At 39.8% G+C, this 22,916-nt stretch overlaps 1 protein-coding gene across 1 annotated transcript in view; it reads right to left on the bottom strand.

Moving 5' to 3' along the window:
* Positions 1–19,132, bottom strand: part of LOC124619946 — a 185,866-nt gene extending 166,734 nt beyond the window's left edge. Inside the window, exon 1 of the mRNA XM_047146608.1 lies at positions 18,215–19,132. Coding sequence (XP_047002564.1) covers positions 18,215–18,639 — 425 coding nt within the window. The 5' untranslated portion in view covers positions 18,640–19,132. The remainder of the gene's footprint in view (positions 1–18,214) is intronic.
* Between the last annotated feature and the right edge of the window lie 3,784 nt (positions 19,133–22,916).

Below are 22,916 nucleotides of genomic sequence, written 5' to 3'. Positions count from 1 at the left end.
GTTTAATTACAGCAAGCCTGAAACCAGAGACAAGCACTCAATCACACAGTGTGATCCCTGTACAACTGATTGCGCACTGTAAGTTACAACATCCAAGCTATCGCAAAGATAAGATAGAAGTCCCCGATCAACAATCTGTAATATCAGACAGTGCTATTATTGCGTATAGGCATGAGTAAATTAAATACATTTTTTGTCATCAATTATTTTACTATATCATACGCATGGATGATGTGGGGGTCGCCACAAAGTACTCTCAGAAAAATACGACTTGCTTCACACAAGGCATCACAAAACGCAAACACCTTCAGAAATTTCATTTTTATACACCTGTCTCAGTCAAAATTCAACTGGGGGTCTCTCCAGAAGTACTATGCAGGTAGCTTACCAGATATGAGACCTTGATACCCCAAAACATTTTCAAGCTCTTAAGAACAAAGTCAGCAGAGGAAATCCATTTATGGTGAGTTTCACGTATTTCATTCAGTTTTCTAATGTCTGGATTTTAACAGCATTTTTATATTAAACTGAAAATCATAGTTATAAAAGTTAATTTGCGGGCTACTGCATACAGCATAAGTAGTCAATCTGTAGTGAGCCACTAAACAGAAGATTCTGTAGCATACAGTGACTGCAAAACACCCATGTTAATTTAAAACATTTTCATTTGATGTTTCTCTGCCTGGTATTATTTCATAACAAAATTCCCACAAAGTATGCTAATAACCACAATATGTATTGTGTGTAGTATCATTTTGAAAGTAGGCCTAGTCAAGTACAATTATACATGTTGGCACAAGCATTGCTGCCAATTTTGAAATTGATCCCAGATCTCTTTTATTAGTGTTTAATATCATCTGTGCATCTGTTTGAAATTTTTGAACTGTTTCAAATATTAATCGGCTCAAATTGATTTTCACCTTGCAGAAGAGAGAGAAGGCTACTAATACATTTGGTGAGCATGGTACACAAGGAAAACCTTCACCTTGGTATTAACCAAAAACACACGCTATTTGTGTTCCACTTCACTGAACTGATCTCTTCCTGCCATCCCTTACTCAAATTACACCACAACAGAAATCTTTATGTACTTACTGGCCATGAACGGTTAGTTCTCAATCTACAATTCCATTAACATCAAAGAAAGAGATGAATGGCTCAGTGCTGTTTAGTTTTAGGCTCGTAATCAAGAAGTCAACTACCGTCAGAAGGGAGAAACTCCAAAAGAAAGTTCGGATCCTCTTTGGGATATTGTAGAAGTTTTCTGCAGACTTGTTAGCAATACTATTCCTGTCTATATCTCCATGTAGCATGTACTTAACCACATGCCACAGTAAATTCAGTTTGTCCAACAAACATCTTGGTAAACGATTGTAACTTCATTCATAGTGTGTTCAAGATATGGTATATGGTCAGTTTAGTTTTACAAAATTTTCTTGTGTTGCATCAGTTGACATGCACTCCAAACTGCCATCAACTGCTGATGTCACGCCATTTTAAGGACACTCGTAAGGAAGACAGATTTGTGTGTAATCTAAAACCCATTCACAATGAACTCATTAAAATTTTGGCTGTTTGTACAGCACTTTTTCCAAGTACAAAACAGAATATTATACACAAGTGATTCTTTAAGTGAATGATTTCCAAAGTTCAAACTTGAAGAATAATCACAAAAAGTATGTTCACCAAAGGTAAAACCAAATAATCAAATTCAGGGAGGGTTTATAGAAAGATTCCCAATAGCATTTTAATGTATTGATAACAATTCACATGATACATTCAAATTTTTGGAGTATCTGCATGATATTTACACAACAAAACCCGAACGGCAAGTTCAAATGTTTTCTTAGACGTACACAGATTTAGTGGAAATACAGAATGAGTATAACTACACTTAAAAACTCACCATACAGCGGAGATACTGAGTCGCAGACAGGCACAAGAAAAAGATTCTATGCCTATCTGTGACTCAGCATCTCTGCTATATGGTGAGTAGCAACTTTCCTTCTTATAATATTGTTACACTCCATCCTGGATTTTCCATTGTTTGATACACTTAAAAACTAATACATAATGTCCCATTATCTTGACAAACATTTTAGTTGTTCCAAATGACACATAATACTAGGTACAAAAAGCTGATTGAAACCTGAAATTGATAGCAGTAAAATTTTGGGGGAAATTTAAGTATATATGGAAACAACAGGCAAATGGGAAATGGATGTGGTTTTTTTGTCGCAATAGACAAGAAACTCAAATCCACTGAGGTAGAAATTGAAGCTGCATCTGAGATTGATTGGGCAAGACTCAGTATCAGGGGTGGGGGTAAAATGATAACTGAAGCCTTCTATTGCCCACCAGACTCATCTCTGGTGGGCACTTAAATCATCCAACAATGAATCTGCAAAATGACAGCTTTGTTAGTAGTGGGGCTGATAAGAGAGCCTGTGATACATTACTTAATGCCTTCTCTGAAAACTGCCTAGAACAGATAATTCGTAACCCCACTCAAGATGGGAATAGAGGGTGTTCCATTTATCTGATGACTGCTCGTGCAGCGCAGTAGATACCAGACAGCCAGTGGTCCACTGCCCAGTGATCAAACGCCATGTCGCCCATCTATTGCTGCAGTACGACATGATTACATCTAAAATATAAGCAAATAAATTTTGTATTCACCCGTATCACACAAGGAGGTGCTGGAACTGCCTGCCATTCTTTTCCACGCATTTCTGATATCTACTCAAGAAATTTAGTAGTAACACAATGTAATTCTCTTGAGATATCAAATAATTGATTCACGTATATTATTCTTGAGTTCCTCTATCATGTGAGGATTTGTTGTGTACTCTTTGTCCTTCAGTGCACCCCACAAATAGAAATTGTACAGAGTTAAATCAGGACTTCTAGTGGGCCAGATATTGTTACTAATCACTCTTTCATCAAACGCATTGTGAATTGTGGGCAAAAAAACATTGGCTGTATGAGCCCTTGCCGAATCCTGTTGAAAAAATTCGAAGCTTCATTCTCTTTTGCTCAGTTCATTACAAAACAGTTGCAAAATTGTTTTGCACATATCTTTCACTTGTAACTGTGTCTTTAAAAAGAATTGGACCTATTATTCCGTCACTGCTAACTGTGCACCACACTCCTATTTTCTGATCGTTAATGAGTTCCTCATGAAGCACAACAGGTCTATCTGCACTCCAATGTCGACAGTTTTGGGAATTAACATACCTGTGCAAATGGAAACAAGCCTCGTGTGAAGACAGAATGAGGTAAGGGCCCATTTCACCATCATGTACTCATTTTAAAACCCGTTCACAAAACTTAACTGTGTGCACAGGATAATCAGGTTCTTGTACTGCTGATACTTTATAGGGCCTTAGCCGAAAAGGCTTAGCACCTTTTTGGACAGAGGTACACAATATTTGTGTTTGCTGCGAAAGACATATAAGAGACATTTTAGGGGAATTTTCAGGCAGTATGCATTGTCATCAAGACGAGCTTCTCTGAGCACTGTACATGGTCGTTTAGGCTTCTTGTCTTGAACACATCCCACTTTATGAAATTTATTCACTATGAGCTGCTTCACGACTCGGAATTAGAGCACCTGGAAACTTCTGTCCAAACAATGTCTGAGCAGTACAAGTGAACTCTGTAAGCACACATGAATCATAAACAAACACCTGTTGCGGAATTGAATAATTTGTTCTTGCCACTGTTGCATTCGCAAACTTCACTGTTACACTAGTGATGTCTGTTTCACTACTTGAATGACACCGGCTGACAAGGCGCTTATGTCTGTACAGCTTTCAGGCCAAAACCCACAAAAAAAGGGGGGGCATAAAAAGAGATTACTACATAACAGGAGAAAAGCATGGGGCTACTATACATAGCTAGGTGCTGAATGAAACGCATTTGGCTCTCAACAGAGCAACGTGTGACACCTACAATAACTACCGAGCAGAATATTGTCAAATGATTTCTCCAAAACCCAAAGAAATTCTGGTTATACGTAAAGGCGCCAAAGCTAGTGTCCAGTCCCTAGTGAATGAGACTGGAACTGAAACTGAGGGTAGCAAAGCAAAAGCTGATACGCTCAACTCCATTTTCAAATGTTCCTTTACCAAGAAAAACCCAGGAGAATTACCTAATTTAATCCTCATACCTCTTGAAAGATGAGTGAAATAAGTATGAGTGTTAGTTGTGTTGAGAAACAGCTGAAATCGTTAAAACTGAACAAAGCTCCATGGCTCTGTGGAATCCCTGAGAGATTCTTTACTGAATCTGTGGCCGAGTTAGAAGAAGGATCAACTATAATCCATCATATATCCTCCGAACAAGAAACCGTGCCCTGTTCTTGGAAAAAAGAACAGGTCACACCCTTGCACAAGAAGACTAGTAGAAGTGATTCATGAGACTACTGTCCAGTAATCTTAACACAGTTTTCTTGTAGAATCTTCTGAGCTCAAACATAACAAGGTATCTCCAATAGAATGGCCTCCTCAATGCCAACTACCATGGATTCCAAAAGCAGTGCTCATGTGAAACCCAACTCTAGTACGATTATGTGGAGTATCAAGTAAGATTTGTGACTGGATTGAGGACTTTTTGGTCAGGAGAACACACAATTTTATTTTGGATAGAGAGCCATGTCAGATGTAAAAGTAACTTCAAGTGTGCCCCAGTGAAGTGTGTTGGGACCCTTGCTGTTCATATTATATATTAATGAACTTGCAGACCATATTAATAGTAAAATTAGGCCTTTTGCAGATGATGCAGTTATCTATAATGAAATACTATCTGGGGGAAGCTGCGTAAATATTCAGTCAACTCTTGATAAGATTTCAACATGGTGCACACTGTGCCAACTTGCTCTAAATGTTCAGAAATATAAAAACTTGCACTTCATGAAACGAAAAAACATAGTATCCTATGACTATAATCAATGAGTCACTACTGGAATTGGCCAACTCATACAAATACCTCGATGTCACACTTTTTAGGGATATGTAATGGAGTGTTCACACGGCTCAGTCATGGATGAAGCAGGTGGTAGACTTCAGTTTACTGGTAGAATACTGGGGATGTACAATGTCTATAAAGGATATTGCTTACAAATCAGTTGTGCGACCCATTCTAGAATATTGCTGAAGTGTTTGAGACGTGTACCAAATAGGACTAACATGGGATATTGAACATATATGTTGAAGGACTGCACAAATGGACACAGGATTGTTTGACCTGTGGCAGAGTGTTAATGAGGTCCTGAAGAAACTGAAATGGCAGACTCTTGCTGATAGGCATAAACTAACCTGAAAACATCTACTAATGAAGTCTCAAGAACTGGCTTTAAATGATGACTCTAGGAATATACTACAACCCTGTATGTATCACTCACATTGAGATTGTGAGGAGAAGATTAGAATAATCCAAGCACGCACTGAGGCATTCAAACAATCATTCTTCCTGAACTCCATATGTGAATAGAACAGCAAGAAACCCTAATAACTGGTACAATGGGATGAACCCTCTGCCATGCACTTCACACTGGTTTGAAATGCACACATGTAGATGTAGACAAAGATGAGCACACTTCTAATTTCAAAATTCTTATCTTAAGGAAAAATCATACTTAGCCTTAAACTTATCATACATACAATCAACTCGTGCATTTTGAATTAGGGACTACAATTCACTACTGTTCGAACTGCTTGATTAATTGTGCCAAACAACTTTTCTTGACACATCTACATCTAAACCAGAATAACAAAGTTAGTGATCACTATTTGTTTACAGGACAGCTATCATAGCAACAACCAATCAGAGCACGTGTTTAGTCACACCTTCTGCTCTGTGCATTGTCTGTTGTATAAGATGGCAGCTAGAAGTCAGCTGCTGGTGACAATTGCCACCTGTAACATAATTGTTGTAATTTGTTCTTATACACTTTGTTTCTCGGAACAGAATAACAACAATATGGAAAGGATAGATTGCTATTCATCGCATACATAAGGCACTGAGTCACAGACAAGCACAATGACCATTCTGCGACTCCGTGCCTTCTCTATGTAGCTACCACAATCTATTTTTTCCACATTATTGTTATTCCGTCCTGAACTCTCCATTGTTCGTTTCTCAATGTGATATTTTTCTTTCACGGAATGTGTAAAGAGTATTACGATCATGCATAGCCAACTCAATGTAACCCTTTAATGGCGAACCTACAAACAATACACAACTGCACAGCTGCTGTTACCTGACCATACAGCGCACACAAAAAAACGGCAAAGAGACACCATCTTTCCTCTTCCATGTTCAACTATCAATTGCCAGCTATCACCTGTGACACATTTCCAGAGCATCAAGTTACATATTTACCATTTCCTGTGTTTTCTTAACAGTATATATTTGTTTAACTGCTTGTGTTTCTTAGTATTTAGGAAATTTAGTCTTAATTTTTGGTTAGCTACAAGTCTAAGTTCAGTCAGTCTGTAAATCAGTTTTCATTTCTTCTGAACAGCCAGCTACATAGTTCATTGAGGTATCAGTGTCCCTTGGTTACACATCAAGAGGATAACAAGTTGTTTATCTAGGTTTCAGTAACCTCTTACTGTTTACTCTTCAGTTAGTCTTGCTAGGATGTGTGCCTGCTGTGTGCAGAGACAGGAGGAACTGGCCACAGTTCACAGTGACTGTGATCAGTCACCTTAAGGCTACCACCTCAGGGTGTATTGGTGGCAGAGAATTGGAACGTCGCAAGGGACGCCTCAGGTGTCGCCTGTTTCACCGAAGGGCTCTACTACCAAGGAACATTGTAGTGTACACAATGCGGTGGACCTGCAGGGTTAGTGGTGCCTGGTAACATGTTTGCTTCACTTCAGGTGGACAGCCAACATGGAGGCTGGCCGTAAGGCCTTGCCTATTCACCTTGTGAGTTAACAGGTGGCCGTTCCTTCAGCAGGGCAGGAGGAGGAACATGTGGCAGGGGTTTGCTAGTTACAGGGAGCTCCAATGTTAGGCACATTATCGAACCCCTTTGGCAGCTAGTGTTCAGGGCTGGAAAGAAAGCAAATGTGCAATCAGTATGTCTGCCAGAATAGGCTCATCCAAGATGTGGAGGTGGCCTTGAATGCGGCTATCAAACGTAAAAGGTGCAGTCATCTTCAAGTTGTTGCTCACATTGGCACCAACGACACCTGTCCCATGGGTTCTGAGGCCATTCTCAGTTCTTATACAGGGCTGGCCTCACAAGCAGGGTGCAAGCAGAGCTCGCAATTTGCAGCATCATTCCCAGAGTCGATTGGGGTCCTTTGGTTTGGAGGCGAGTGGAGGGTCTCAACCAAAGGCTTCATGATATCTGTGATGGTATTGGCTGCAGATTTCTGGACCTGGGTTATCGTGTGGGGATTTGTAGGACTCCCCTTGATAGGTCTGGGGCGCACAACAAAAATGAAGCAGCTGCTCGGGTAGCAGGGCAGTTGTCAAGTGCACATGAGGGTTTTTAGGCTACATGGTACTTTGAGTTACTCTAATAAACACGCACCAGTTGATGTGCATATAGGTACATCAGACTGTATTCAGAGTGTAGACAATTTGACTGTAAAAATTTTATCAATCGAAGTTTTATAAGTTCCTGAATTTACTGCCTTCAAGGAAAGTTCTTGCACTCAAATTATTCTTGGGACTGAGAGCTCACTAAAACCCGCAGTAAAAAGCTCCGAAATATTTAGCGAGTTGTGGAATGTTTATCGGAAAGACAGATTAGACACCCCAGGAGGGGGGAGTGTTTATTGCAGTCAACAAAATTATTCTATCTACCAAGGTGGAAATTGAGTGTGATAATGAAGTTGCTGGTCATGCACAACAGGTGTAGGTGAAACCAAGTTAATTGCTAGATGTTTTTACTGACCACTCAACTCCACTGTGATGGTTCAAGAGTCATTCAAAGAAAGTCTGTGGTCAGTTGTGCACAAATACCCAGATCACTAGTTGTTGGTGACTTTTAATCTACCAAGTATAGACTGGGACATGTAAGGATTCATTGCATGGGCTACACACAGACAGTCTCATGAAGTAATTTTGAACACCTTTTCCAAAAACTGTCTTGAGCAGCTAGTTCTGCAGCTCACATGCAATGTAAGTATCTTGTTGGACCTTGCAACAACAAACAGGCTAGACATAATTGATGGCATTAGTATAGGGATGGGGTTAGTGATCATGGTATCATAGTGACTATGGTTATGAAAGTTTATAAATCATCAAGAGGGCTAAGAGAGTGTTTTTGCTAGAAAGAGCAGATAAGCAGTTGTTTGTATCTCAAATAGACAAAGAACTGCAATCATTTAGTTCCAGAATGATGGCCATAGAGGTATCATGGGCAAAGTTTAAACAGATTATTAATTGTGCTCTAGACAAAGTATGTGCCTAGTAAGTGGGTTACGGATGGAATAAACCCAACATGGTTCAATAACGAAATTCTGAAAATGCTTAAGAAGGAAAGGCTGTTGCACTCTCCATTCAAAACAGAACACACAAACGACGACAGGCAAAGATTAGCAGAGATTCACGTGCGTCTGAAAAGACCTATGCACAAGGCATACAACAGCTAACACTATCATACCTTGACTAAAGATCTGGCAGAGAAAGCAAAAAAAATTTGGTCCTATGTAAAATCACTAAGCGGGTATAAGGCTTCCATTCAGTCACTCGTTGACCCATATGATTTGGCAGTAGAACATAGTGAAAGGAAGGCCGATGTTTTAAATTCCACATTTAAGAAATGTTGACATAGGAGAATTGTACATCCATACCATTGTTCGACCATAGCACGAGTCCCGTATGGATGACATAGAAATAAGCATCCCTGGTGCACAGAAACAACTGAAAGAGTTGAAAATAAATAAGTAGCCAGATCCGTATGGAATTCCAGTTCGATTTTACGAAGAGTATGCTATGTCTTTGGTCCCTTACTCAGTTTGCATTTATTGCGAATCTCTCGAGCAATGCAAAATGCCAAGCAACTGCTGGAGGAGGGGAGGGAGGGGGGAGGGGGGGGGGGGGGAAGAAAACAACAACAATGCAGGTGACTCCTGTATGCAAGAAGGATAACAGAATAGACACACATAATTACAGACCAATATCCTTAATATTGGTTTGCTGTGGAATTCTAGAGCATATTCTGAGATCAAATACAATAAATTTCCTAGCGACCAAAGGGCAACAGGCTGATTCCATATTTCTAGCTTTCCAAAAAGCATTCAATACAGTACCCCACTGCACACTGCTATTGAAAGTATGCGCATACCGATACATGCTCCCAGTTACGTGACTACCCCGTAAACTTCTTAAGTGATGCAACTCAGTTTGTTGTCCTCAACGGTGACTCTTCATCGGAGACAGGGGTAACTTCAAGAGTGCCTCAGGGAAGTGTGATAGGACCGTTGCTATTTTCTATATACAAAAAAGATCTGGCAGACAGGGTGGGCAGCAACGTGTGGTTGTTTGCTGATGATGCTGTGGTATACAGGGAGGTGTCAAAAATACGTGACTGTAGGTTGATACAAGATGACCTAGACAAAATTTCTAGTTGGTGTGATGAATGGCAGCAAGCACTTAATGAAGAAAAAATTAAGTTCATGCAGATGAGTAGGATAAATAAACCCATAATGTTCGGATACACCATTCATAGTGCTCTGCTTAACACAGTTACAGAATTCAAATATCTAGGCATAATGTTGTGAAGCGATATGAAATGGAAAAAGCATGTGAGGAGTGTCGTAGGAAAGGCGAATTGTTGAACTTGGTTTCTTGGGAGAATTTTAGGTAAGTGTGACTGCATATAGGACACTAGTGCAACCTATTCGCTAAATTTGTTGCTGGTAGGTTTTATCAGAATGCAAGTGTTACGGACATGTTTCAGGAATTCAAGTGGGAATCCCTAGAGGGAAGATGATATTCATTTCAAAGAACGCTACTGAGAAAGTTTAGAGAATTGGCATTTGAAGCTGACTGCAGAACGATCCTACTGCTGCCACCATGCATTTCAGGGACCATGAAGAAAAGGTAAGAGAAATTAGGGCTCATTCAGAGGCATATAAATGTTCATTTTTCCATCGCTCTATCTGCAAGTAAAACAGGAAAGGAAATGACTAGTTGTGGTACAGGGTAAACAAACCCTACCACACACCATATGGTTGCTTCCAGAGTATGTGTGTAGATTTAGATGTAGATATATTTGCAGTCTGACAGAACTTAATATTTTCCCCTTCAGAATGAAGAGATACTTCATGTATCAGAAAGAAGGGTACTGAAGGAATGTAGACAGACCACGCAAACAGAGGACACACACGCATATTGCAGCATTTCCATGGAAAGTATTTAGTGCAGGGTGTACTGTATTCCATGACACTACCAATCGGCATTTGACCGGTGATGAAATAATCAAGATTATTCTTGCTCGAACAGTCCACGGGTATACTGCCGGTACATAGTGTCCAACGGGCACAATATTTCGGCGATCAGACATGTCACCATCGTCAGGTGCACTGACGAACTGAGCTCCTGAGGGTGGGCGGCCGATTTAAATCCCTTACCCCCGCGGACCGCTCTCTTTGCATTCTGCGCCCTCACGCCAGCAGTCGCGAAGACGTGGGCGTCGGAATCTGTCGTAACGTCGATGTGCTTGCTAGGCCTACGTACGCCCTGGTCACCAGTTCGTACTTCTGCTGAGAGTTAAGAAGACTCTCAGCAGAAGTACGAACTGGCAACCACGCCGGCGGACATAGCAAGTACATCGACACTACGACAGATTCCGACGCCCACATCCTCGCGACCGCCGCACGCGGGCACGGACGGCGAAGAGAGCGGCCCACGGGGGGAAGGGATTTAAATCGGCCGCCCGCCCTCAGGAGCTCAGTTCGTCAGCACACCTGACGATGGCGACATGTCTGATCGCCGAAATATTGTGCCCATTGGACACTATGAACCAGCAATATACCCGTGGACTGTTCGAGCAACAAATACGCCGGGAGAAACTGAAGAATCACAACATTATTCTTTTTTTTTACAAAAAAAAAATGAAGCTTGTGGTTACAGACTAATATGTAGCATAGACCAAGTCTAGGTTATTGCAACATGTCTCTTATTTGCATCCACTAATATCTTTTGGCATTATATTCTGTGGTAACCTGTCACTGAGGACAACAGCCTTTGTTGTACAGAATGCATAATAAGGATAATGTGTGTTATCTGGAACCCTCTCTAGACAGCTCTTTAAACAGCTGGGCACACCGACAACAGCCTCACAGTAATTTAGTATCAATAAGTGATCATAGTTTGAAAAGAACAGTAACATTCATAAACATACTACTAGAAAAAGAAATGATTTACACTAGGCAACACTCAGCCTCGGGACTAAAGCCTGGAAACATGGCCAGTGGCAGTAACAATGGTGTTCCTCTACTGGTCATAGATTGACAATGCTTTAGTTTCGCACAGCCAATGGGAAGACACTTTCACATAACCAAAGAGACAATAGGAAATTAATTTCTAGTGCTGAGGTAGAAACCATTATCTTCTTTCCTGCTGGTATAAATATTTGACTATTTTTTATGAGTATGTAACAAATTACAATGTTGTAATTAGGTTGGGATCTAACAGCACAGCTTAAATAATTGCTAGTTTCACTGAGTTTTCCAAGTATGTCACAATTTACGAGGATGTGGTTAGGTTGGATGTGACAGTTTTGTTGTCAGATTGTGAAGCCAACAAATGTTACGAGCTGAAAAAGCTGGCTCTGGTGACAAACTGATATGTAGCTTAGCCCATTGTTTAGGCAGATTGGAATGTGACAGTCAGGATACAGACTGATCTTTACCATAGACTGAGGTTTAGGTTGGGTTGTAATGGGACTGACTGGCAGTGAGTTGGTGAAACTAATGAACGTGAAAGCCAAAAACTTGATTATGGTCATACACTGATCTGTAGTTTAGCCTGACATCTAGGTTATGTTGGGATATGATGATTTTACTTGCAAAAAGTACATTAATATTTTTTCTTGTCACATATATTTGTTTACTCTGAATGTTTTGCTAATTACAAGGTAGTGGCTTGGCTGTGATCTAATAGCACAGCTTAAATTAAATTAATGATCTTGGTTGTCAAAATATTTTCCTGTTTCTTTCAAATATTTTAGGATTTCATACTGATATACTGACGTGAGCATGTGACAAAATTCTTTCAAAATACATTATATGTCCACTGCTCTTCCACTGGCTGCACAGAATCAGAGGCTGATCCACCATCTCTCCTACCCACAACCCTGCATGAAACACTTATGTGCACCACTGGCTCTGATCTAAACTTTTATCCAGTCTTAGTGTGTCATGGAACATAATGACATATTCAGCCATAAAAATCTTTGACCCCCTACCAAGTGATGGATAATATAAGTAACAAACTGAAATCATATCTGCTTGGCAACTTCTTATACTGCAAAACAAATTTCTGAATGTTTCGTAGTATTATTGAGTGTGAGACCAATGACACTATCAACAAAGCATCTATTTGTCACTGCTACATAACAACTGCAGTCAAAAACAAATCATCAAATGCTTGTTTATAAAACACAAGAAATCATGTAAATGGTCAGCACGCTATCACATTTTTCACTAAGAAAATGTATACAATTAGGTCTATGAAAATGATTCCTTGCATATCATGCCAAGAGCTCTCAACTCAGTTTGATATTTCAAGTTTTAACAGATTTCAAAGTGTCAATACCAAGAGCATCGCCACCCAAACATGACTCCCTCCCCCCAATACCTTGTTAGTTAATACGTATGTCACAGTCACCATAGTGGTTACATGTTAATGAGAAACAACTGCTTCACTGGTAGTGGTGTTGATGGCCAAAGCTGACAGAGAGTAACATATTTTTCGCCACTTTTGGTAGTCTGAGTGAGTATACAAGTGAGTGCCCTAACAAGGCAATTGGGAACTTTTTCGTGATGTATAAGGTTGAACAGTTTTGCAATTTCTTAAGAGTGATACTGTTAAAATTATCAAATTACAATAGCTCTGCAAAATAAAAGGTAAAAATGTTAATGCAATCACTGTTACCAAGAAAAAGGTCAATGTGGAAGGATGATTTCAAATGAAGAGAACGATGGCTAAAGTTATGAACACAACCAGTCCAGGCAAGCTTCGACACTTTTGCACTACTGCTTTTAGCTTGTACATGTCTGTTTCACAAAAGCAATGAGAAGATATTTTTAAGATACCAATTATTGGTGATAAAACTGGCTGTTTGTATTTCTTTTCAAACTCATGAGTTTGCAAATGTCAGGTGCAACTTGATGTTTCGGTTTCATTTGGGACTACTGCACTGTAGATGCTACTGTTGTTGCAGGTGTGGGTGACTATTTACTATTTTCTTTTACAAATACCAGTGCCCTTATAAATCGGTGGGAGATAAGCGGAAACTATTTAACATAACTCAGGAAGCAGCAGATCTCCCCCTTCCCATCCCCTCTTTCCAAAGTAATGTTTTTTTCTGCTGCTTCAGTAGGTTACATTTAGCTGGCAAGAGCACAAATATAGTCTGAGTTTGTTGTTGATGCAGTAAACAGATTCTTTTTAGTTAATGTATACTTTGCATCATGTCACATTAAAGAAAAAGGTTAATAAATACAAAGTCAGACTAGAAAATCTGAAGCAACCAGAAGGTGTGGAGGAAACAAAATGAAACTTCATGGATTGCGGGGGTGTGTGGTATTATTTCAGTGATTACAAAATTGAGTCACATTTACAAAAAACTTTGTAGTATGTGTCCAATCGTCAGTATGATGACGCCCCCTGTGGCCTGGATGCCTGCACTAATTTGGTTGGAAAGGGTGACAAAGCCGTTGTATCCTCTCCTGAGGCAACTGGCCCACAGCTGTTGTAACTGGCCCTTAATATCTTGGATACTGGCACTAGGACAGCACTGACACCCGAACTGGCCTCACACATTCTATCATGGATGTCTGGAGATCTTGCTGGCAACAGGAGTATCACAACATTATGCAGATAGTTCATAGAGACGCACGTCATACTTGGATGAGCACTGTCCTGTAGAAAAGTGGCATCACATATTGGCCCACAAGAGGTAACAAGGACGTCCATGATGTACTGTGGTGTCCTTAGGATTCCCTCAAACCCTACAAGCCATAATCTGACGTCAAACCCGATGTCTCCTCAAACCATGATGCCACAAATAACGATGCTGTGCCTCTCCTCATGTTGCTACCATAGTCATCTAGGGCAAAGCACAACTGTAATTCATCTTGGAACACAATGCAATCCTTTTCAGCAATAACTCTTGCTTCCCAGTCATGGCAGCACACCAATGCAGCTGCTGTGTTGTGGTGGTAGCAGCAATCTACGCACGAGACAGTAACTCCATATTCTGGCTGCTGTCAATCTCTGACGAATGGCACAGGATAACACAGAATGTTGCAGGGAGTCCATTACTTGTTCTCAGACAAGAGGTGCAGATGAGAAGGAGTTACAGTGTGCTTGGTGCACAGGCAGTCCTCCCATGTGGTGGTCATTTGTGGTCAAAAAGAACCTTGGTCATCAACCAGAACCTTGACGACAAGTATGTCTGCACACACGTTCCCATGAAGTCCAACTTTGGGTCGCCGTCACACCTGAGTGCCCCACAAATCTGGATATTATTTGACCAGACAGTCAAAAGGAGACCCACAATGGGGGAGGGGGGAAGACTTTTAAACCCTGTCACATGTTGGTAATACTGTCTCACGTGAGTGTCCTTCACAGGGATGACTCAACATCTGACACTGTTCATGGAACCCTTATATAATTTAACAGGCCTGACGCCAACACTAAACTTGAACATTACTAATGTAATCTGGTGGCCATCCAGCCTGTCACAGAGAATAGCAACTCTTTAATCATTCACACACCCACCACTGGTGCATATGTGTACACAGTCACTCTGAGAGTCGACCATGTCTTCTAGGTGCTTGACCTTTTGTTGTGGTTAGCTTAAACTCAACATTATGAAAGGTGGCATGTACTTGCCATTACCTCACTAGCTACTTCAAAACAATTGTCAACACACCATCCAAAACAAATGTCACATCTCACACGTAAGTTACCAAAATTTATCTGAAAAACATGTGTTGGGAGCAAAACTTGTCACGTTCTTAACTTAAACAAGGACAACCACAAAGTAGCGAAAGCAATATCATTCGATAGAGTGGCAAATGATTTAGTGTGTAGCAGATATTTTCAAATATAACACATTCCGAATTTTTGATGAACTGACACAAGCTAAAAAAATGTGTTCTCTACAACATCATGTAACACCAGGCAAAGGAAGTAAGTCAAGTACATAGGATACAACTCCTAATGATGCTTTCAACCAGGCAAAAACTTTCCTTGCTTCTAGTGATACTGCAACTTTCCAAAATAAACCTCAAATGCAAAGTTACAGTGTTGGCAGCTCATTGCACATTTGGTGTTTGATAAGACCTGCACAATGGTAAATCATTAAAAGATACAGTAATTTTAAAAATACTATAAGGGGTGTTCAAAAAGAAACGAGCTGGAGGCATAATTACAGAAACCAGTACCTGTATGTTAGAAGTACTCACCCTGGCTGTTGAGACACTTGTCCCACTGTAACACAAGGCAGTGAATGGCTGTCTCATAAAATTTCTGGTGCTGCGATGTTAACCAGTTCCGCACGTACAGCTGGGCTTCGATATCCGAGGTGAATCGGAAAGGTTATGCTGATGTTCTTCTTTGACTAAGATGCCCCCCCCCCCCTCCTGATTCCCTTCCTGCAGCACGGGACAACAGAGAATCCCCAGTATTACTCACAAACCTTGACCACCCTTCGCCACACAATCAAATCAAAATGACCAGGCAATCTCACCCATGTGACATTCTGCTCCACAACAATGCAAAGCCTCACACAGCCAACACAGACGTGGAACTCCTGCAGCAATTCAAATGGAAGGTTCTTGGCCACCCTCCACACAGTGCGCACCTCTCTCCCTGTGATTATGCCATGTTTGGCCCCCTTAAAAAGGCTCTGAGAGGCAAACGATTCACCTCGGATGACGACATCCAGCTGCATGTGCGGAACTGATTAACATCACAGCCCTGCGAATTTTATGAGAGAGCCATTCACGGAAATATGGAAGCATCCGATCCCGCCCGTCTGTTTTGACCCATGACGTCACAAATATGACGGAAATGACCATAAACCACGATTTCAATATGGCGCATATAAAGTCGTTATGTACACATTATGAGGATGAAAATACATCAAAAAACAAACACACACACGTTCCACAAAAAGCCTAATGACACTAACGGGACAAGTGCGGGAAATGTCTGCTTGTGTCTGTATATGCGCGGATGGATATGTGTGTGTGCGCGCGAGTGTATACCTGTCTTTTTTCCCCCCTAAGGTAAGTCTTTCCGCTCCCGGGATTGGAATGACTCCTTACCCTCTCCCTTAAAACCCACATCCTTTCGTCTTTCCCTCTTTCCTGACGAAGCAACCTGGGGTTGCGAAAGCTTGAATTTTGTGTGTGTGTTTGTGTGTCTATCAACATGCCAACACTTTCGTTTGGTAAGTTACATCATCTTTGTTTTTAGATATATTTTTCCCATGTGGAATGTTTCCCTCTATTATATAAATATAAACAAATTTAGACACCCACCCCCATACAAAACCAACGTCACAAAACTCCCCAAATACCACTAAACACAATATCATCCGGAATCGGACACTTCCCTTGACCTATATAGTTCAACAGCAGCTCCCGATCCCATAAATTAGGACCTAACACTTCCCTTGACCTATATAGCTCAAAAACATCTCCCGATACCAATACCAACATTCACAGCCACATATTGGACACTTCACGACTTTATCCAACAATCTGAATAGTTAAAGAAATTTTATTAGAGACAACGCTCTGTCCCCCACCATAGCCGGCAACCGAAAACTGTTGACCCTGTCAGTCATATCCATACCTACCAATGACAATAAAAAAAGCAATTAACCAAAATTCACACACGACGCCACACTCGCAAACTAAACCAAAAACATCACCTAACACACCACCAGAGAGCACCACCATCACATCAAAACAACATCTACAAACATGCCACTCTCACAAACTAAATTCTGTGCCGTCGCGACGCCACACACCACAACTGCCTTCCATCACGGATCAAAGCCGACGGGTGGGATCGGACGCTTCGGTCGACCCCCCATTCACTGCCTTTTGTCACAGTGGGACAAGTGTCTCAACTGCCAGGGTCAATACTTGTAATGTACAGGTACTGGTTTCTGTAATTATGCCTCCGGCTCACTTCTTTTTGAATGCCCCTCATATAATTACTCCATGTACAACTAAAATGAAAGAAAGAGTTACAGTTATCTGCTCATTGATTGGTTCTTTTGGTTCACCTTGTCTTCATATGTTACAACTTCTTATCATATTAGATACTGAAGAATCATGGATGAGATGCAGTATGGGAATGTCAAAACATTCCTGAAGAACATGGAAGGCTTCTATTCTTAGGGCTGGCACAGAAATTGAAGACATGGAAAAAGGTAATAGACAATTATCTGTACGCCACACAGCAGAGACAATATGTATGCTCACATTTCTTGTAAGACACAGTATGGCTTCCCCTAGTATATTTTCACAGCTGATGTATGACATATGAACACAATCTGGATCAAAATACCTGCCTGAAATGTCTCTATTAAATAAAACCATGCTTCTGAGTTTACCTTGTGATCTTTAATTACGGATAAAGAAAAGTGTATTAAATTTAGGGCAAATGCTGACAGTTATGAACTCTGTCAGAAACTGGAAGTAGCTGAACCAATCATAAAGCAGGCTTCAATGTTTCATAATGACAGTGTAGTAGGTTACCATCACAATTTATATTAAGATTTTTCAACTTTGCAACTTCCTTTCAAACTGTCACTTTCCAGCCTAATATAGATATTGAGCTATGCTGGACACCATGGTCACCACAATGAAACAGGGTGGGAGCATTCTCACATTAGAGACTGCATCTCATGTGTAATATTCAAAATTATAGTAAGTCACACAAAACAATCTATAAACATATTAAAACTACTATGAACAAGAAAAGTACAAATTCTCACCTAGAGGTTGCATCAGAATTGAGTCCAAGGACCTGTGCAGCATATTCTCCTTGCACAGCCATTTCAGCACCCGTATATGGTCCATTGTCACAACGTTTCAGCCAATACAGACGGCGTGAATGTGGAGTGCCGTCTCTTTCATGACATTCCCACTGCTGCAGTAACAATGAGTAGCACAAATAACAACACGCTCGCAGTCCATCAGGTGCAACTACATGATCTCTGTAGCCTGCAGGAGGTTCATGGGATTCCAGAAATGGGAAATATGCTTCCCCAGGTGCTCCAGGCTTTGATCGCAACCAGAAATGTTCTGGATGACCAACATTTCCACACACAAAACACACACGGCTCTGAGGATCATCACCAGGGACTGCAGGCCCTTCAGACCCTGGCTCTTTCTTTATATACATTTCTGTTAATTTCATCTAATCTTGTAGCACAGTGTCTTCACTGAAGGAACTTTCAGCACAATTCTTCACTATCACTAGGCAACAGTATTCTTCTTCATAAAACAGATTTGTTTTCCACATAACACCATCACTTTAACAACGAACCAAGCTATACTTACAACACACGGTACAACCAAAAACAGTTCTGTATTGATCAAATCTAACACAATAATCAACACAACTCAGAGCATAACACAGAAACTGTAAACAATATATTTGTAACATACTCTGTTATTAAGTATTCACCAACATTGGAGCACAGACAATCTAAGCCTGTGAGCAATTTCTTAACTGTGAACATAGGCGCAGTGATCAAGAGTAATTGACCATATCCCAATTCACAGCATCATAGGTGTATAAACATTGCTTCTGTAGCACCAAACCTTCATTAATAAAACAAAATCAATGGAAAATATTTCTTCAACAAACAAAAAAACACAGACACCTAGAAATTACTGCATTACATTCTATTGCTGTATGCCCTGAACAGTGTGAAAACATCAACCACTTGTGATAAAAATGTGTTGCAGAAAAGAAAATTTTCTTATTAGAGAAATATTTCACAGCACTAGGTATAAAACCAGCTCTTGCACAAGACTATCAACAGAATCACAGATTAAATTACAACTGCAGTGACTGTAAGTTCTATACTTTTTGAGAACAGTAGTTTTTGTCACAACAAAAGTTTTCAGCCTTTTGGAAAATGAGAAACTGAACCTATATGGAATTTTGTATCAGATGGATTAAGTTTCAAGAAAAATATTATTCCCAATTTCTTTCCATTTTTTCTTCTTCGGTGTAAGTTTGGGAAATGGCATCTGTGCAGACCAGAGGGATGCTCGTACATGATGATTATATCATCATTACCAACGACCTGTAAAAACAAAAGACGGGGGTGATTAATGCACGTATTAAACATAATCGACTTCTGTATCAAAAGGCAACGACAGTTTTTTCGTAAAGGAAAAACAACCGTACGAACACCGATCATTTCTCTATATTTCAAATTCAAATATGTGACGCCTCTGCGTAGCTGCGGCTATGTGCACAAGCCGAATAATCAAACTAACATTCATGGTCAAATGCGGGTGAAAACCTGTTTTCATAGGTCTAGTGCATGTTTATGATATAGTCTGGACACTGTTGCAACACTGTGTGTTACATGATAACGAAATATCTGCAAAAATTGCTAATGTTTTTATTCGACATCCGACATAAGCCCGCACTCCATACATCATGACGATTCTTGAAAGAATTGTTGACGTTGACGAAACAGTGCCTATCAAAACTTCAACTTGCTTTCTAATATGTTGCCTAGGTAAATCACCTGTGTAAATATGACACAATGTTAATCAGTAGCAACGTTGACACGATGACAGTGTTTTCCTCAAACTTTTCTGCAGAAACAACAAAAAATAAACTTGACTCAAATTGTACGAACTTCTGTGCACGCCCTGAAATAATTGAACCTCAGTGATTGTGAGCATTACCAAACTTTTACGCAATAAACTGTTTATTCGTTCCGATTATCATGAAATGTGTTTGGTTACAAATGTGTCAATACATTCTTCAGTGAGGTTTATCAACAAAGTAAATGGCATAAATTAATACACGTACATCGTATCCTTTGTTGGCAGCCACAAGCGTAACTTTATATTTGCGATCATCTTCAGGAACACACCACTTTTTGACTTTCGACACTTCTTACACGAACCTTATCTTTCATAAACCTTCCATACGTCCAATACAAATCACTGTTGTTATCCGGTTCTTAATGTACTTGAAAACCCTATGTATGCAATTTTAGAACGTATGGCTAATTTCACTGAAGGTTTCTGTTACTTTTTCCTGCACATTAAAGCGCAGAACAGTAAAATATTGACGACTTACAAACACACAGCTTTAAGCGCCGTAACTACACTTACAAGGCGGCCATGTTAGAAATTAGCAGAATTTCACTCCCATAATGCATTGGAGAAATGTATGTTGACGATCATGATGCGTAGTGGAGCTGTGTAGTATTATTGCGTTAGTTGTGTTTATCTTGTGTCATGAGTCTACTGTGAGATTTCAGTAAGGAATGCTGTAAAGAAGACAAACGGCGAGAAAAATTTAACTTACATCGTTTCTACAATTTACCTTCGCGTTGTGTATAGTGCGAAACAGCAACCTTTGCCTTACTTTCAACTGGCTGTTGTGGAGGTTATTATTTGAATTATAGTAATTATCAAATTCATCGTACTATTTGTATTTCTCACGTCTTTCATAGTGATAATATGGAAATACTTTATGTGCGTTACTTCCATTTTCTGCAAAATTTCATTTCTTTGTATCGTAGGTCTTGTTTGGAATATATTATTATTATTAATATTGTTAATTATATTATTAATTGTTAGCTACAGTTGGAAGAGTAGAATTATCTTGTTGCCTTTTCAAAAGTTGAATCACTTAATGGAGTTTCCACCAAACTTCTTGCCATTGTTGGTTTGAGATGACTGTTATGTTGTTGTGTGTACGGTGACAACAAAAATGTCATGTGACGAATCACGGTCGGTCAAGATATTATCGAGATACATTGATCGGAAGATGGTTAGAAGTTCAGATCAGATGGATGTTGGTTGTTCAGGCTGTAAGTCGCTAAATAAATCAGAATGTGCTGTATTCGTTGTTCTGCGATCCAGAGGCCCAATGGCGTGTAGGGTATTGTTTTTAACGGCAGACAATACGAATATGAACTGGATTACCTAGTTAAAAAAACAGAGTACTTGCACATTGTGCTGAAGTAGAGCAAATTTGCTGTGAAACATAAATGTGATAGCAGTCACTGATACTTTGTGCTAAAGCCTCAGGTGGAAATTAGGAATTCTTGAATATATTAGTGTGACAACGGCATCGAGTATCGAAGTACTGAACGTTGAAGAAACACGTTTGTGGAAAGAGCACATATAAGAAAATTACGATGAAGCATAGATTTGTATGTCATTGCAGTGAATACCGTCGATATCCCACATGTGGCAATAATATGAGATTGGTGCCGTTCAATGTTCAAGCGACGGCTGAGTGTAGATGTGTTACAGGGATAATTATGGCGATCCATCCAACAGGCGCGGAAATAAGTCTTTCTTGTTATTTTGACGTACTAGTACTCAATGACACGCAAGATTTGCAAAAATGGAATAGTTGATTCGGCAACATTCTCAAACACGCACTGGGTGATTAAAAGATAACTGTGCAGTCCTACCAACTATTTTCAGTTTTGTGACAGCAACAAGATGTCAATTTGACTTTAAAGGTAGTTAACTTAAAAACGTAATGGCGATTTGTACGTAAAACTACAATTTTTTTTTTTTTTCAAAGTGGAGACATTGTAATGTTTTAACCCAAAATGTTTTTTGTAATATTCACAATTTTCATTTCGATTCCAGCAATGTTGAAAGTTATTTGCTGTTTCGGCTAATATACATTGGGTGATTGAAATGATAAAATGAAGAGCAGAACTTGAAGTAAACCTATGAAGGATAGGCCTATGTACTAACGAGTAATTTCATTTTACATCGTTTCTTGGTGGACATAACTACCCCAAAATCTACTGTGGACTGCATATCTCCTACCATATCACAAGTTATTTCGCAATTCGTTTTCAAATGATCTTTCTCTGACTTCCATATGTGTGTTCTAATGTTAATATATATGGGCTTTTGTAGTGTTGTTAGGAAAAATGACATTCCCCCCGCCCCCTTCCTCCAATACTGTATTTTCGTAAATACTGTGATCGGCATGCTTGAGGCATGTTTAGACAATTTGTTATATATTTTAAGCAAGAACAGAGAAGTGCATATTCTTTTATTGTAGTCATGCTTTGATGCGTTACACCTAAATTTGGTAGCTCAGCAAGTATATAGTTAACACCTATCAAGAAAATATAGATTAATAACTGTTAATATTCTGTATTTAATGAACAGTGGTTTACAATGTGTCCTATTATCTACTTTTGCCATTGCTCTGATTGCTTTCTTCTGGATCACCAGAATTTAACATATTTTTTGTTGTTTCACCTATGTATTAACCCATGCCTTAAAACAGACTGAAAAAAAGCAAAGTTCGCCATCCTTACGTATTAAAATGTCACACAGCACATCGGTCTCTTCGGCAGATATATCACTCTTTGACAGCCTAACCACTGTGTGTTCAGCGTGAGACTTCCATGTTAATTTATGGTCACGTATGATACCTAAACATTTTGCATTTTGTTT

The sequence above is a fragment of the Schistocerca americana genome, chromosome 6 (genome assembly GCF_021461395.2).
Source record: "Schistocerca americana isolate TAMUIC-IGC-003095 chromosome 6, iqSchAmer2.1, whole genome shotgun sequence".
Lineage (NCBI taxonomy): Eukaryota > Metazoa > Arthropoda > Insecta > Orthoptera > Acrididae > Schistocerca > Schistocerca americana.
Note: the sequence above shows the minus strand (reverse complement) of the source record. Positions and strands in the feature narration are given on the sequence as shown.